Genomic DNA, 15806 nt, shown 5'->3' on the forward strand with positions numbered 1-15806 from the left:
GGCATGGCTCCAGCTCAGCCAAGCTGTATGTATTGGCTGTTGACTGTGAATAGATTTGTACAAGAGGGAGATTGATATGAAAAATAGCTTTTCTTGCATGGATGATAGTATAAGTGCAGTTAATGTTCCAGGGTTTTTGCAGTCCCAAACAGACTGGAATTTCTCAGGAAATTTTTGCCAAGTGTGGATGAGAGATGCTGAAGACAAAGATGACTTTAATCCCTGCTTAGTGAAATCTTATGTGCGTTACTGCTCTGCTTCATGCTTTGCACATGTTATGAAAGCGTAGTTAAATCTAATCGTTAGGCAGGACATCCCATGAACAGGGTGAGAGTGCCCAGAAAGAAGGTGTGTGTGCTTGTGTTCCCAGGCAAAATGCTGCCATGCCCCTGTGCTCAGGCAATCATCTTCAATAAAAGGTAGGATTGGCCAGTTGCTTTTGGTTCTGACTCCGTATCATTGCTATTTATACATAGGAATCGGTTATTAGGAGAAGCTGGTCGGCTCCTATCCAGCTGATGTTCAGTGTGTGGTGTTGTGTTCGCTGGCCTTTAGCATATGCTTCTAGCAGTGTTTCTAAGTAACTGACTTTGGCTGGACTGACCTGTCTCGAAGAGGAGAGCTTACTTCCCCAGTAAGAGTTGGCTGTGTACAAATGGCCCAGACTTTCTGTCTGCCAGTCTGCCTGGAACGCGTCTGGTTTTGGATAAACAATGAATGCCTTTAGGGAGAGCATGTGATTGGGGTGTTTGATGCAGGGTAGAGAAGGCTGTAGGATGTATCTGTGTTATGCAAGAGGAATGGAAATGCTTTGAGGAAAATAGCCAGAGAGGAGATCCTACCAGAACAAGATAAAYACTTATTGAACTAAATCAGCTGCACCACCTGCACTGGCTGATAATGAAGACTACACTTCATCTTTGAAAGTTATACTTCTTAGAAGAACGAACAGGGTATTTCACCCCAAGCTGTTTTGATGATTTCATTTTGAAATTTGTCTAGCTTTTAACAATTAAAAAAGCCCCTCCATGTCCACATTTGATTTGCGGTTGAATAAAATATTTCAGTCAAATAGAAACAAAATTCTGCTTTTACTTTCTTGTTCTGAAAGTCAGTTTAAAAGCTAACTTTTGGTCACCTGGAAACAACTGATTTGTATGATTAGAATAGCAGTGGTGGTGTTATCCCATCATACCCACTGCCTCTGGGACTGACCAGCCAAAGTCAGTTGTTGCATACTACTGCCTGTCACTAGTGACCATATAGTGGTGCCTTAACTGAAACTCCTTGCTTGAGTTTATATAGTTCTTGGTCACTTGTTCACTCACAGAAGCAATAGGACTGTGAGTAACAGCTGGTTGATTCTAACCAGAACAGCAGCTTCCAGCTCTGGGAAGGAGATGGACATTACAGAAGAGGGGGGAAGGTATCGGTGTGAGACGTAAAAGATCTGGGCCTTTGTAACACCTTAGAGCCTTCTGCTGAAGCCGCAGTCCTGGCTTCCTTTGGGAACTGCCATGGCCTCTGTCAGGTGCCGCTGTGCCCATCTTGCTGGAGCCATTGGCATGTTCACCTTTGCTGTAAAGCTAGCAAGTGACTGACGCTCAGGAGGCACGTGGCCGTGAGAGAACTTCTAGGGCATCTTGTCCATGTTCCCAGAGCCATTTCTGTATGAAGAGGAGGTGCTGCTGGGACCTCCATTAAGGAGTTCCTGTAGCATGCTCTGAAAGTCTGGAAAACCACTGGCACCCGGTTAGCTCCCTGCTTCTTTCAAGAAAACCTGTGATCAGAGCTGTTTGCAGGGAGTCTGCAAACAGCACAGCTGGTACCATCGCTTTGTTGAGCAGCTGCTCATCCAGCGTGTTGCTGTGCCTGYGTGGGGGTGCACAGCACTTGCCTAGTGCTTCATGCTGCAGTAGTGGCACAACTGGCTATTAGCTCTAAAAGACTCTGCCTTGCCATTTTCTTCTGCGAATGCACCCACCACAGTTGCCAGGAGCAGGAGGATCTATTTGCCTGTCTGGCAGTAGGAAAAGGAGTATATTAGCATCATAAGTTACTATACGATAGCACACTGTACCTGTACTAACCCCAGGCCTGATTTAATTCCCAGAAGTTAGGAGCCTGTTTCTTTTGCTGAATATAAAGTAAAACCAATGAGAAATTCTGGGTTTCTCCATCCATTTAGTATCCAGCTTGCATAACCCTCACAGTCAGTGAGTGAGTGGTAATAGTGAGTGCCTTCACCAGCAGGCTCCGAGGGATCCTGGCTGAGAGTAATCTCTTGCCCCTTCCGGAAGCTGAACCATAGTTAGCCGAGCAGGTAAGGATCATGAGCCCGCTGACGGGCAGGCGAGGTGAAGCCTGACTCGGAGGCACTCAGGGTGAGGAAGAGGAAAACTATGATTCTGTTTCCAGGATTGTTCCCTGCACTTTTTTTTTTTCTTCTTCCAAATGATGATCTATTAGTGTAAAATACATGCATGTTCCAGCCTCAGCCTGTTGGTCAGAGGACTCAGCTTGAGACAAGTTCTCCCTTCTCCCCAGATGGCTCTGTTAATTCTGCATGCCCAGACGCTCAGCTTCAGGAAAGTGTTGTCTTATAGGAAATCTGTGACTTGGTCATGAGGTGACTCTGCTGAGACTTGGAAGATGCATGTTCAGTCCCATCAGACTGAAAAGGGTCTAAAGTCCAGGGTCTCTCACTGCTTTTGGGTGAGCATGCTTCCTGCATGGGGATTGCCCCAGGAGTGGGGCAGCACGCACACTGAGCCCCTAACTCTTTGTGCTTTCAAAGTTCACATTTTGTATACTTCCCTGACTGATCCTGTCACTGAAACGCTCAATTCTCCATTGCCAAACTATGGAGAACAACTCGTCTGGCTGAGTTTGTCTTTGCTCTTTGGAAGTCATGTCATCTTTCTCGGTTTGCCATCCTGATTCTAACCTCTCTCTATTTGTGATTTTTTTTTTTTTAAATCTTTTTCTAAATTTGTTTCCCCCTTCAGGTGTAGATAGCTGATAATAGCAAGTCTGTTACTATAGGTATCTTTCACGGAGCCATTTGATGTAGTCTGCAGTTGACAGATTGAAAACTGCTCTTTTAGGAAAAGTCAGGTCAAACAGGCCAGATATTTACTAGAAGAATTTGTTTGCCAGAAACAAAAGTTCATAGCTTCAGTATATAACATCTAGACCCATTTTTCAAACTAGAAATTATCCCAAATCCTCTGCTTACTAGTGCAAGACTCTACAAGACTGTGTTTTGAGTCTGTCTTGTCAATTGTTTTAAAAACCTGGAGAAGATTTCACTGTAAGAGTGGTGAGGAAACAGGGCTTTCTGTATTCAGACAACCTTGCATTTTTTACCAGTTGTTGGACTTCCTCTATTTGATGTAGCTTTAAAATACTGTATTTCTATTGTGGCAGGTGAAAACACTGATAGGACAAAGGGATGTGTGTCTTAATGTAATCAATAAACAGGATTTGAAAAATACATGTCTTAATTGAAGTTACTTACCTGATAAGGGATATTTTTCATATTTTGAATATTTTAACAAATAGTGACTAATCATGATGCAAGTGGTGTTATCTCTTGAGTTATCTTTCTCTCTCTCTTCCTGTTTCTCTTTTTTTCTCTCTCTCCTCCTCCCTCCCCCCCCCCCCCATTTCTCTCTGTTTCTCTTTCTCTCCCTCCCCCTCTTAGGCAAGAAGATCCACCGAAGCCTTTTTTGCTGCACCCATGCTTGAGGAGCTCTGACGAAGAAGTAAGATTCCTGCAAAAATGTTCTCAAATTCTGGTGTATTGTCTCCTACCCTCAAAGGATGTCCAGTCTGTCAGCTTGCGCATAGTCCTTGCAGAAATACTTGCAACAAAAGGTAGATCAAAGATCAGAGATGATTAATGACTTGCACCTGTACAGTATAAGCAATTACAGATTTCATTATGTATAAGTCTTGATGCTATGCTTTTAACCTCTGAAATTTAATTTCTATGATTACCAGTACATGCATAGATTAGACTTGCACAGACAACTTAAATTCAGAGCACTGGTTAGTTGCAGGACCTGATCCTATAAGACAGCAGAGTATTTCATAGCATTTTATTCTGTGCTTATCTCTGTATACATGAGACCAGTAAGATACTTTACATTCTCAAAATTAAGCATATTTTAATGGCTCTCCTGATTTAATACCAGGCTGTTTGGCACCTCTCAGGATAAAACCCTATTTGTCCAGTTCATTCTTGTATTTTTTTCATTGAGGAAACCTTTCACAGTCTCCAGTAGCATTATTTTTAGTGATTGTGTGAATAATCCTGACCTTTTTATGCTTTATTCAGATACATAGAATCATAGACTTAAGGATCTGATTATAACTGAATCAGGATACCAGATGTAACTACTTCTGCGGACTTTGATTTATCCAGCATGCTTTCTTTATTGAGGATTTGCTATTTTGTTTTTTATTTTATCAGATACACTTTAATCAGATTATAAATATACCGGTCACTTTTTTGTCACTGAAGTCAAAATTTGGAAGCCATGAAGACCCAAGTATGTTATGCAGTTCAGTTCACTTAATTTTCACTTGTAATGGCTGTTAGTGTAGCATAGTTTTCCAGGCACACAGCAGAAAGAGCAAAAATGCTGTAAATTTTCCAGTTTGGGCTCAACTTTATGAATACACATTGATTTATGTAATAGCCCAAACATACAGTTTTCTCAAGAAGAAAGGTACTTACAATCTTGAATGCACTGTGGAGTCTAGAAGTCTGGTTTCTTGGGATTTTTATCAGCTTGTATATTTTTGCTTTTTATCCAAAATATTCTTTTGACATTTTAAGGACAATAGTTATTCTTCAGCATAAGGATTTGGTTTTAAAATATTTTTCCTCTCCAGTACTGAAACCAGTGGTGGAACTGCTGAGTGATCCAGATTATATCAATCGAATGCTGCTCAACCAGCTGGAATATAGAGAACAGATGAATGAGCATCACAAGAAAGACTACACATATGCTCCTTCTTATGAGGAGTTCATCAAGCTCATTAACAGCAACTCTGATATTGAATTCCTGAAACAACTGAGGTATTTGATGTTTCACTGTAGCTCATTCAAAGCTAAATATGCTTCTTATGCTAATCCATCACTGAAATTTGACTGAACTGTGATTTTCTTTTATTTATTTATTTGCGAAGTGGAGACTGTAAGGATAAGCCATAACAAATGTTAAATCTCTAACAGAGTCTGCTTTTCAGTTGGGTGGCAAAAAATGTTAAAACACTTCCACTATAACTGTTGGTAGTATACTGAAGCTTACTCTGTTGTTGAAAGGCATAACAGACCCTTCTTTGAGTCTTGCCTCTGAGGAGTTAGATGGCATAATATGTTGAATTTCCACTAGTGTACGATATCTCCTTGATATGTTTATGAAATATGACTGGCCTTAGGGGTCTGATGACAGTGAGCCATAGCAACACGATGGACACTGGGCATTCAGAGCAGCTTGCTGTGATTCTGTGATATGGAAACAGGGATGTGCGTTCCAGCACATTTTGCCACTGGCTCAGACATTTTCCTGGGTTATTACAGGGAGGTGTTTCCCAGCTGCATCCTTCTTAAACATGGCAGTGAACTCTGAAGAATTCTTTAAGGAGCTAAAGAAAACACTAAGCTCCTGTATATAGCATATCTTTGTTTAATGTTCTTTACTTATGCAAATAGCATCAGCTCACCTTCATAGAAATTTATTTCCTCCCCTCCCCCCACATATACAAAAATTTCAGATAACTAATTCTCTTCTTCCTTCCAACTTCCATCATAAGCTATCACTTGCATCTCAGGCATGCATGCCCAGGCACAAAATGTTTATGCTTGCCTTATCTTTATAGCTGAGCTGTCTCTCCCCTGATTTCTGATGAAAGTGAAAGGATGAGAAATAAGTCACTGGGAAGCAGGCAGCAGAGATGCTGCTGTGGTGTGACTGCAGAGCAGACAAGAGAGGGTCAGGCGGAGAGAGACACTCAAGGTTCATAAGGGCTTAAACAGGATAGATTTAATAAAGGACTTGCACTACAGACTGCACGGGGAGCCCCGGGAACTGCGAGGAGGGGTTGCCGATGGGAGGCTGCTGGAGGTACGGGTCGGACGCCCAGGCTGGACACACTGGCAGGACTTCCTGTGTTGTTCCTAAGGGCCCCTTAAATCTACTAGAACTATTTCCTTATCTCAGCTGTGCTAACTTCGAGTAGCTACTGCCCGGGAAGCAGCTAGACGTTGTTGACACAACAGAATATGCCTGCCTGGTTCCAATGGGAACTTGGTCAGTGCGTAGTTGCACACGCTGGGGCTGCTACCATGTACTCTGCCAGTCACTGCCTCCTCACCTGGTCTTCTACAGGTGCTCTCACTACACTCCACCCCTTGACTGACAGAGACGTAGTATTGGTGCCACCAGTGTGTAGACAAGGTTCAGACATGCCTTTCAGGTATTATCCTAACTAAACAGCTAAGATGTAAAAGCAACTAAATCATAGTAAATATACATTTATGTATTTATATATTTTTATATATATATATATATATATATATATAAAAATTATAACGTGTGCACACAAACTGATCAGCCCAGAAGACCAGGATCATAATGCATTTTCCCCATAGTCCTATATTTGACAGCCATGATGACAGTCACTGCCAGGGGTTGTCAACACTGACCAAATTCCCATCAGGGCCAGGCATGCATATTCTGTTTTGTCAACAACGTCTAGCTGCTTCCCGGACAGTAGTTTCTCAAGGTTAGTGCAGCTGAGATAAGGAAATAGTTCTAGTAGATTTAAGGGGCCCTTAGGAAAAACATGGGAAGTCCTGCCAGTGTGTCCAGCCTGGGCGTCCGACCCGTACCTCCAGCAGCCTCCCATCGGCAACCCCTCCTYGCGGTTCCCGGGGCTCCCCGTGCAGTCTGTAGTGCAAGTCCTTTATTAAATCTATCCTGTTTAAGCCCTTATGAACCTTGAGTGTCTCTCTCCGCCYGACCCTCTCTTGTCCACTTTGCGGTCACAGGTGAGATGTCCTTGAGTTGGTTCTGTTGAGCACACCAAAGCATTAGAGGACTGCTGAAGCCATTCACTGAGTGTCAGTCCTATTCTGTGACAGCCAGCCAGAAATGTTGCAGGGCATTTTTGTTTCTAGGATATTTCCCCTCCTCCCCGACTGCCTGCCCTGACAGAGGCCAGCTTTCTCTCTCCCCGAATGGCTGCAGGAGCCTCTGAAAGGCACACGTGCACTGATCCTGTTTGGTGCCCTCTGTGCAAGCCGTAGTCACTCAGGCCTTCTGTTAGACCCAGCCTGATCAGCCCAACTGAGGGTTTGCTGAGAGGGAGCATATGGGCTGCATAAATAGCTTTATTCTTTTTCTTGTTCTTCTCTTTGACTCTGAAACAACTTGCATTTCTGAGACAGGAAAATGCATTTAGGTGATAGTGAAATGATTCTGTTGCTTGGCTACTTATTGTTCATCTGCTGTAAAATTTGCTTTTTACTGTGGGCCAGTGTGCTGCTACTGAGAGCAGAAATTACTCTCTATTAGACTCTATCTAAAACCTAATTGACATCATATTTATTAGCATAATAACACTAATGGATCTGCTTGTTTCAAAAGAAACCCAACTCTTCTGTTGTTTTTGTTCAGGCGCATAATGCTCAGTGTGCTCTCTTTTTAGCAGATAGGTCACTTTAAATTGTGTTCTCTAATATCAGGTGGCAAATTTGCTTTATAAAATAATGTGGTTTTGGCTGCACTTATGTTTCTGCTTTCCAGTCTGTGCAGTCCAACTACCATCATCTTGAGATGTGTTCTCATACAGGCTGTATAATGTTGATCAGTCTGAGCTGATTAGTATTTGGATGGACTACATCTAAGAAATTTTCTTTTTTCAAAGAGTAAAGGTAATTGATTTTGGAGGTGAGGCTCCTGCTTTTTCTGCTGCTATTGAGCCAGTTGCTATGATGGTAGTTAAAGAGCACTCCACTGTCGGAGGAGGGATTCCCATCCTGTTTGGTCTCTATCACTATGGGAGCACCTGGAGAGATGTGACAACCTGYAGCCATCTCTAATTTTTGTGGTACATTTTACAAAGCTTTCATGATTTATCAGTGAAAGTTTAAAGACTTATGCCAGGGAAAACAAACAGCCGTCCATATAGGGATGAACAAAATAAGTATTTCAAGCTGTAAATCTCAACAATAAACCACAGGAAAATATATAAAGAAGGAGTTGAAGAAAGAAATAAGCTATTGTGCAGTTAAAACTGAGGGATGAAGTTAGATTATATTGGAAGGACAGGAGTGGGAAGAATTTTTCCAGTTTTTCCAGACAGATAAGTCATTGGCACATTGTATTCACCCAGGTTTCCCAGTTAGATGCTGTTCTGGGTAATATTATTCTATTTATCTAAAATTCCTTTTCTTGATTTTATTTGGAAATCATTTTTTCAAAGCCTGTCCTAAGTCAGTGCATGGCGTCTGTGTGCTTTAAGCTACAAAGACTGTATTAGCATGAAGCTTTTTGCTTTGCTCCTATTAGTCCTAATGTTGCCATGTAACATCTTGGTAAAGAACATATTTAAGTAGTAATAATTTTCTCTGTAAGCTTAGCTTTGAGGAAGTTTATCCCAAGGCGTTGTGGTTGCTGAGAAACTTGATATTTCTTTGAAACACCCCTGCCATGCTTTATCTTTGTAGATGAATATAATCTACTTAATAAAATAAAGGTAAAACACATTGCTGAATTGAAAGCTGTCAGGCACTGATAAAAGAATTTCTCAAAGTCTTGCCTGGCTGCGAGTCAGGAAAGCTCAGGCTCTTGGGTGCCCTGTAATATGTGCATATGTGACTTCTGCAGTCTCACAAGGCGTCCTTTCAGGCTGGTTCGTTAACAGTGTTTTACTAGGCTTTCTTCTGATGAGAGCCAGGTATATGCTGTGGGGTAGGCAGGGAAGCATCCTGGACTCGACCAGCAGAAACTTGGGAGCAAAGAGTGTTGTTGATTTTGGCCAGGGGATCTGAAACGAGTTGAAGGCCGTGCACCCTGCATCTCACTGGGAGCAAGCCGACTGACTTTCTGCGTTGCAGATGGCTTTCCTTAGAAGGCTAGTGATGATACTGGGATTTTCTAACTCCTTTTTCTCTCCCTTGTCAGAAGCCTTGCCTAAAGAGAAGACATCCAGTATTGCTTATATGGATCCTATTTTTTAGTATTTATTTAAATGATGCAAGAACTATTTATCATTAATTTTGGAGAGATTTTTGAATTCACAGTTCATTTTTAGCTATAGTAGGTCTCTAAGTTTTCGTTACTTTATCTCTTAACAGAATTTCTCTCTGTTGCTTTGTAGAAACGTCCCTTTGGTTTTATAAGTGACATTTTAGGAAGCTGGTATTTGTGTTTAGAAGAAGTCATATCTACTCAGATTTGCTGATTTTTGAGGAACGATTTTGTAATTTTTTTTTTCTTTCATACCTTTATTTTCTGAAAATTTGCATAGGTCCTTTAGTTACAGCTTTTCATTTAAAAACAAAAAAAAAACTTCTGGAGAAGGGGCTATCTATATGGCTATCTACAGACATCCCTCAAAATCAATTTTTATAATATATACCTTCCAGTGTTGCTTGTCATGAAGGGAGGCAGAATTTTATTCCTGTTTTATAAAGTTTCCACAAAATTTGATGTCCTCATTTCTTTCAAGAAGGAAAATTTACACAATGAAATTTCATCTTCATTTCTCCTCAGATTTAAGTTAGCATGGGTAAATTGGAAGTCTGCTACAACTAAGGAAGAAAAGATGAATTCTTCCATGTCAGAGAGATGAAACAAATTTAGTTGCTCTGTCAGAGGAAGGCTAGAGATAAAAGACTTAATAAGTTAAAAACATAGCTGAGAATAAACTGTGATAAGGAAATAAACTGGTGGATAGTTTCCATTCTGTTTTAAAGATCAGCATTATATTTATTCTGTTATTTATTAATATAGCAGCGAAAGGTCACTGGGCAATTCGTCATAAGAGAGACCATTATCACTGGCTGTGCGTCATCTTTTACTTAAGGATTGATGGAAAGGAATGAACATGACAAGGATTAGGGAAAGAGATAAGAGAGGGAAGGTAGAAATAATGCATATGTGAGCCCCTGCTTTCAGGTTTGTCATGAACAGTTTGTTTTTTGAAAATAAAATAAATACATCACATTAAAACTTCCTGAGATGATTACTTATCAGTACCACAGAATATTTAACAGCTAAAATTTTCAGGAGAAACTTGCCAGGGAAAGGGTAGTGGTCTGGCTGGCCAGCGCAGGTGAGGTGGTGTTTCTGTGATGCAGGAAAGCGAATGGGTTTGTGACATGCACACTGTAACCCCGCAGCTACGGCCACAGTCCTGTGCTTAGGAGGAACACGCTAAATAGTGTCTCTGAGGCCGTAAACTAGAGCATCTTCCTTACTTGAATGTAGTGTAATAAAGATCAGCAAAAAGGAGATTTTCTGTTACCATATTGATAATGAGAACACGTGAAGCCATCAATGTGAGCAAATAGGAGTAAATCTGGAAGGAAAAAAGCTGTGTGTAAAAGGGGAACCACTGTTTGTCCTTACCATGGTGTTTGATCAATTCAAAACATTCCCTGTTTTCAAACTTAGAACACCTGAGTGAGTTGCAGGGGTGCTGCTGGTAGTTGAACTGGGTAATTGAAGGAATTGGATGGAATTAAGGTGGCTGCCCCCAAAAATTAGATAAACCCTGTAAGTTTAGTTATATGTGAGCAAATGATGTAATTCATGCTGTGTGAAAYGGTGTGTCTGCACAAAGAGGCAGAGACCGTCTGAATTCTAAGAGAATTATGGGAGACAAGAAGAGTGAGGGGAAATGAATATTGTTGATGAAAGAAGTATACCTTGAAGGAGAATATACTCTAAAGATCATAGGTTCCTTCTTAAAATGGAGAATAAGTAGTCATGGAAATTGGAGACTTCCCAGGAGAGCAGGCTTCATTGAGGAGATAACTTGATAGATGAGGTTAGGGAATTCCTACAGAAATGAGTTCAATTTACTAGAATACTAAATTTATTACTTGTATTAATAGCTGACAAAGAAATGCACTGAGAAAAATTTGAGAGGTTTCCATGAGCAGAATTTCTAAGTTTATGAAATATTTAACTGGTGGTAGTTTTCTTCACTGAATGTGTGATACCTACTAGTTACGAGATGGATTTTGCTTAAAATTCAGTTTACTAACTGCATTAGCTGCCTTTCATTACGTGTAGTACAGTTTTAGGTGACAAACAGGTTTTAATTATTCCTGGAGTGTGGTACTTCAAGATYTTTTCTCAGTTCTGCGTGTTGCATGTACTTATTGAATGCATTAGCTAGAAGAACCTTACAGGACATAGCTTTTCTCTTGACCTGAACTCCCATCCTAGCTTCCTACAGGTAATTATATTTGGTTTTAATGCTGAGAGCATGGCTTTATGTTGTGTTCACCGAATGTTACTAATTGGCTGCAAGGTGGCAGCAATGGAGAGAAGGGGGCAGTATTATTGTTACTTGGACATGTTTATTGTTTCAAGACAAAAACTTTTCTCCTACTCTGTTCCCTATACACACTACGTCTTAGGTTGGGAATGTAATGAGAAATGACTGTTTCCAAGCGAGGAGGAGGTGGAGGTGTTTTAGTTTTTGTTAATTCTAAAGTGTGCTGTATGAAGAACGTGCTGAAAGAAGTTAACACCATGTTTTTTTCTTTTCTCTCCTCCCTCTTCACCCTTATCCCCCATTGTTTTTAAAACTAGGTATCAGATTGTAGTGGAAATAGTTCAGGCAACCACAATCAGCAATTTTCCCCAAGTGAAGAGGCAGAAAGGTAAGAATGCTTTTTGTTAACAGTTGCATCTGTTGTTTTTATTTTAGAAAGCTATTTGAACTCCAGAAATATGTATGTAATTGGTCTGTGGGGGGGGATTTTTAGGCAGCTTTTGAGAATGATGTGCCTTTGGTATTTCGGTTCTGTTTCATTTGTCTGGTTTTTCCAAAAACTTCCATGATATATGTATAGAGAGATATAAATATAGATATTTTATTTTTTTTTCTCCTCCCTCTTCATCTAAGCTGGTGGATCAAGGGTAAGGTCATGGGATACAGTTATTTCAGCACTTGCTGCAGCTTGGATTTTTGGCATTGCAGATTCTTACGCTGTGAATCTTGCATCCTCTTTCATACAATCCATTCTTTCAAGTGTCAATCTGTTCTCCTTTCAAAACACAGAAGAAGGAATGATCCAGCATAATTATCAGTCAGGCTTTATTTTGACTCTTCATTGCATTATGTCTTTGTGTTGCATCACAGGGTGCTCCTAAATTCTTCTATAGTGTTTTGGTATGCCTTTTGAGCACTTCTGCCTTTTAAAAGGCACATGCACTTAACTGTACTTACAATTATGATATTTACTTCTCTTTATGATACTCAAAATGTACCAAAACTGTGGTATGTTTCAGGAGATCTGTACTGATGGCAAAATTACTTGACCAAGTTTTTGGTTGGATACATATACTTAAGGTACCAAAGCATAATTAAAAGTGAAAGGCAGTCTAAATTAATTTGTTTGTAATATAAAATGGAAGCATGATTTATATACTGCATGATGGGCCTTTGGCTAGATTTCCCTCCAAGCTTTTTAAATGCCAATATTCTAGATTTTTTTGCGAGTTTCCTGATAGTCATATGTTTCGTCTCAAAAATCTTGCTGTTAGATTCACATGTAATCTCTAGATCCTTTCTTTCTTGTAAAAAAACAAACAAACAAACAGAAATCCTTTTCTAGTGCTTTGTGTCACAAAGGACAGTTTTTTAAATAATTCAAGTGTAATGAAGAAGTGCAAAATTAAAAAGAAACAGCACCCATGAGGAAAAGAAAAAAAATTTTCCAGATAATCTAGAGTTTTGGGTCCATGCTCAAATTTTTGAAAGTACAAGGTTGTCAGTACTGAGGTCCCTTTATTTTATATTCTAAAATAGAGCTAGATATGCATTTCTACAGGATAAATTGCATGTGCGAAACCAAAGCAAAAGGAAAACTAGATATTAGTTTTCTGCATAAGTGTGCATTACAGAAAAAGATATTATTTTTTTTTCAGATGAAATTTAATTTACTGGAAAGGCTGTTGCACAAGGTATTAAAATGAGAACAGGGAAGTTAATGTGTGAGTACATTAAGGAAGAAATCAATCTTTCTAAGGCTGTGTTTCCATTTGTGCTAGCATTGGTCTTTTTTGTCACAAGAATTGATTTAGAGAGTATTTTTATACAGCTCAGGTTCCTACAGTTAATTAGTGATGCTCTGTTCTGTCTCATTTGAGTTTATCTATCAATTATACTAAAACCTGAACAGAAGATGTTCTTCTGAAGCTACAAATGCCTGGTACTGCAGAATAGATATAAAAAGACTATTACTATTTATTCTGCCAAAACAGACCTAATTCCACTTACTCTGTGGTGAAGTTGGTTCTCTGTTTTTTATGGACTCTTTACTGCTGCCTGTTCAAAAAGAAAAAAAACAACAGAAAACTTGTAGCTAGTGTGCTGAAGTTTTGCATTAAGATATTGCTTTTATTGTTAATCTAGTTATATGACAACCTCATATATCGTTTAAGAGTTGAGTTGTTGACAGAATTACCGTTGCTGACTATGTTAGCCAGTGGAGTTTATTACAGGAAACCTTTTATTTATAAAATGGGTAATGGATATTCACGTTGTGCTTGAAGAAAAAGATAGCATTTTTTGCTTGACATGTGGAACAGTATGTCCAGCGCTGGCCTACAATACAGTCACTGTTGTAGTTCACACAAGTTTAAGGCAAATTTCTGATCTGTTTCAGTTACTCCACTGAGGCTTTCATCTACCAAAATTTTCAGGCCTAGTTTACATACAGTAAACTTTTAAGAGGATCTGTCAAAAAGTAGAGGGGCAAAATCTAGTTCTGAAGATTTTTTGTGTCTTATTTTTTCTTGAAGTAGGTGGGGACCTTTCCCCTAATGTGATTATGGATCTAATATGTTTCTGAATTTTAGGAAAAACAGTTAAGGAAAAAGCTCTTCTACCTTCCTAAAAAAACGGCACAGCTTTGTGGTAGTACAAGGATCGTTGGACTCTTGTAGAACAGACCAGCACAGAAGTGATGTCACCTCTCCATATGTCCCTTTCCTGATGCCACAGCATACTACCCCTGTAACAGCTGGATTTCATGATGGAAAACTACACATAAGCTTTATGCCAAATGGAAGTTTATATTTGCACAATCTTGTTTTGTCCTTTTTCTAATGTGTTCTCCCAGTGCCTGCTAACATATCTGCAATACATGTGTGAGCATGGGTGTTCAGCATATGACCATCTCCTCTTTCCTACTAGTAAATGAGCTCCTGTCTTTTGTGTCATGAGCGTTTCTTAACTTTGATTCCAACCTGGTGTTGGTCTTACTGGTAGCTATTTCCTTTTTCCTGTGGCAAAGTTGCATTGTGAGAACGTAGCTTCTGTAGTGTATCGGTATTTACCTAGAGCAGCTACACCTAGTCTGACCAAGAGCGTCTCTAGCTTCCTCTCAGGTCTCCGCAGGGACCAAAGGTGGAAACCTAAGGCAGAGTGTAAGAGTAGAGTAAATATAGAATAATACTGACACAACTACTGCCTCAGGCTCCATCTCTTTGAGCGTGGGAGCTTCCTGAGGCCGTGTTTTCAACAGAAGAAGGTACAGCAACAAATGTGAGCAGCACTTAGTGCGGCATGAGTGGCCAGTAAGGGCTTTGCTACTATCTAAACAAGGTGAATGCTGTGCAAGTATGACTCTAGTATGACTAGCGGAGTTGCACAGTTCTGCATTGACTGAGGAGTCAGAATTAACAGTCACTAAACCAAACTTTTTTTTTTTTTTAAGAAAAGATTGGGTAGTAAGATTTCAGACTGATGTCTTCTCATCCAAGCTACAGTTGCCTGATTTTTTTTCTTTTTCTCTCCCATGATACTAAGGTATGCATTTAATGTTCGTGCCCAGAGGTGTTTGAGAGGGTTGCTTATCCCTCAGCAAGGACAAGGTTCTTTACACTTGTCTAACTAGTGTTGGTGCCACCTATTGACTAAATATTCTRCTGTTAGGGCCCTTTAATAGCAGTAGAAAGTACTTTAAAGTACTTCTGAACATCACTGTGTTAAACCCTCTGTAGTGAAAAATGGCATGTTATAGGGTCTTTTTTCTTTTCAGATTTCTATCCCTTGAATCTTCTGGCATGTGAGCCTAGGAGAGCAAAGGAAAATGTACAAAAGCATCTGATTCATGTTAAGCAGTAAGTTTTGCATTTGACTCTGTGAGAGAGTCAAATGTCTTAAAAGGTCGAGACACAATAATTTGAGAGGTTCACAGTAATGATGCCTCTTGTGGGTGGATGATGTAATTTCTGTGGCCAGGAGGATTGCTTTTGGTCACTGCTAAAACTGAATGACAAGAAGCCTAATGTAGCATTAGTGCTTTCAGAGGTGTTGACTGTTTACTTTTGGAGTCATGTGGGCCACTGTAAATAGAAGCTGCTATCTTGCATGCTGGCACTACACTACTTCCCTTATTTACAGTTGCCCAAAACTGCTCAATCTTTTAGTCTACATGCATCTGCTTACTCCTTCCCCTAACTGCCCTTCTATGTACCCTCTTCCAAAATGGTCATGATCATTGCAGTAGTGGCTGTAAGAGGAGGCTTGCTTTTTGCTCATCC

At 40.0% G+C, this 15806-nt stretch overlaps 1 protein-coding gene across 2 annotated transcripts in view; it reads left to right on the top strand.

Moving 5' to 3' along the window:
* The window catches only part of SNX25 (sorting nexin 25), an 80247-nt gene that overhangs the window by 17924 nt on the left and 46517 nt on the right, over positions 1-15806 (top strand). For both annotated transcript variants that reach the window (XM_026084083.1, XM_026084084.1), the window contains exons 3-5: positions 3707-3879; positions 4903-5089; positions 11844-11914. In XM_026084083.1, the coding sequence (XP_025939868.1) occupies positions 3707-3879; positions 4903-5089; positions 11844-11914 (431 nt within the window). The remainder of the gene's footprint in view (positions 1-3706; positions 3880-4902; positions 5090-11843; positions 11915-15806) is intronic.

The sequence above is a fragment of the Apteryx rowi genome, unplaced genomic scaffold (genome assembly GCF_003343035.1).
Source record: "Apteryx rowi isolate R43461 unplaced genomic scaffold, aptRow1 scaffold_625, whole genome shotgun sequence".
Classification (NCBI taxonomy): domain Eukaryota; kingdom Metazoa; phylum Chordata; class Aves; order Apterygiformes; family Apterygidae; genus Apteryx; species Apteryx rowi.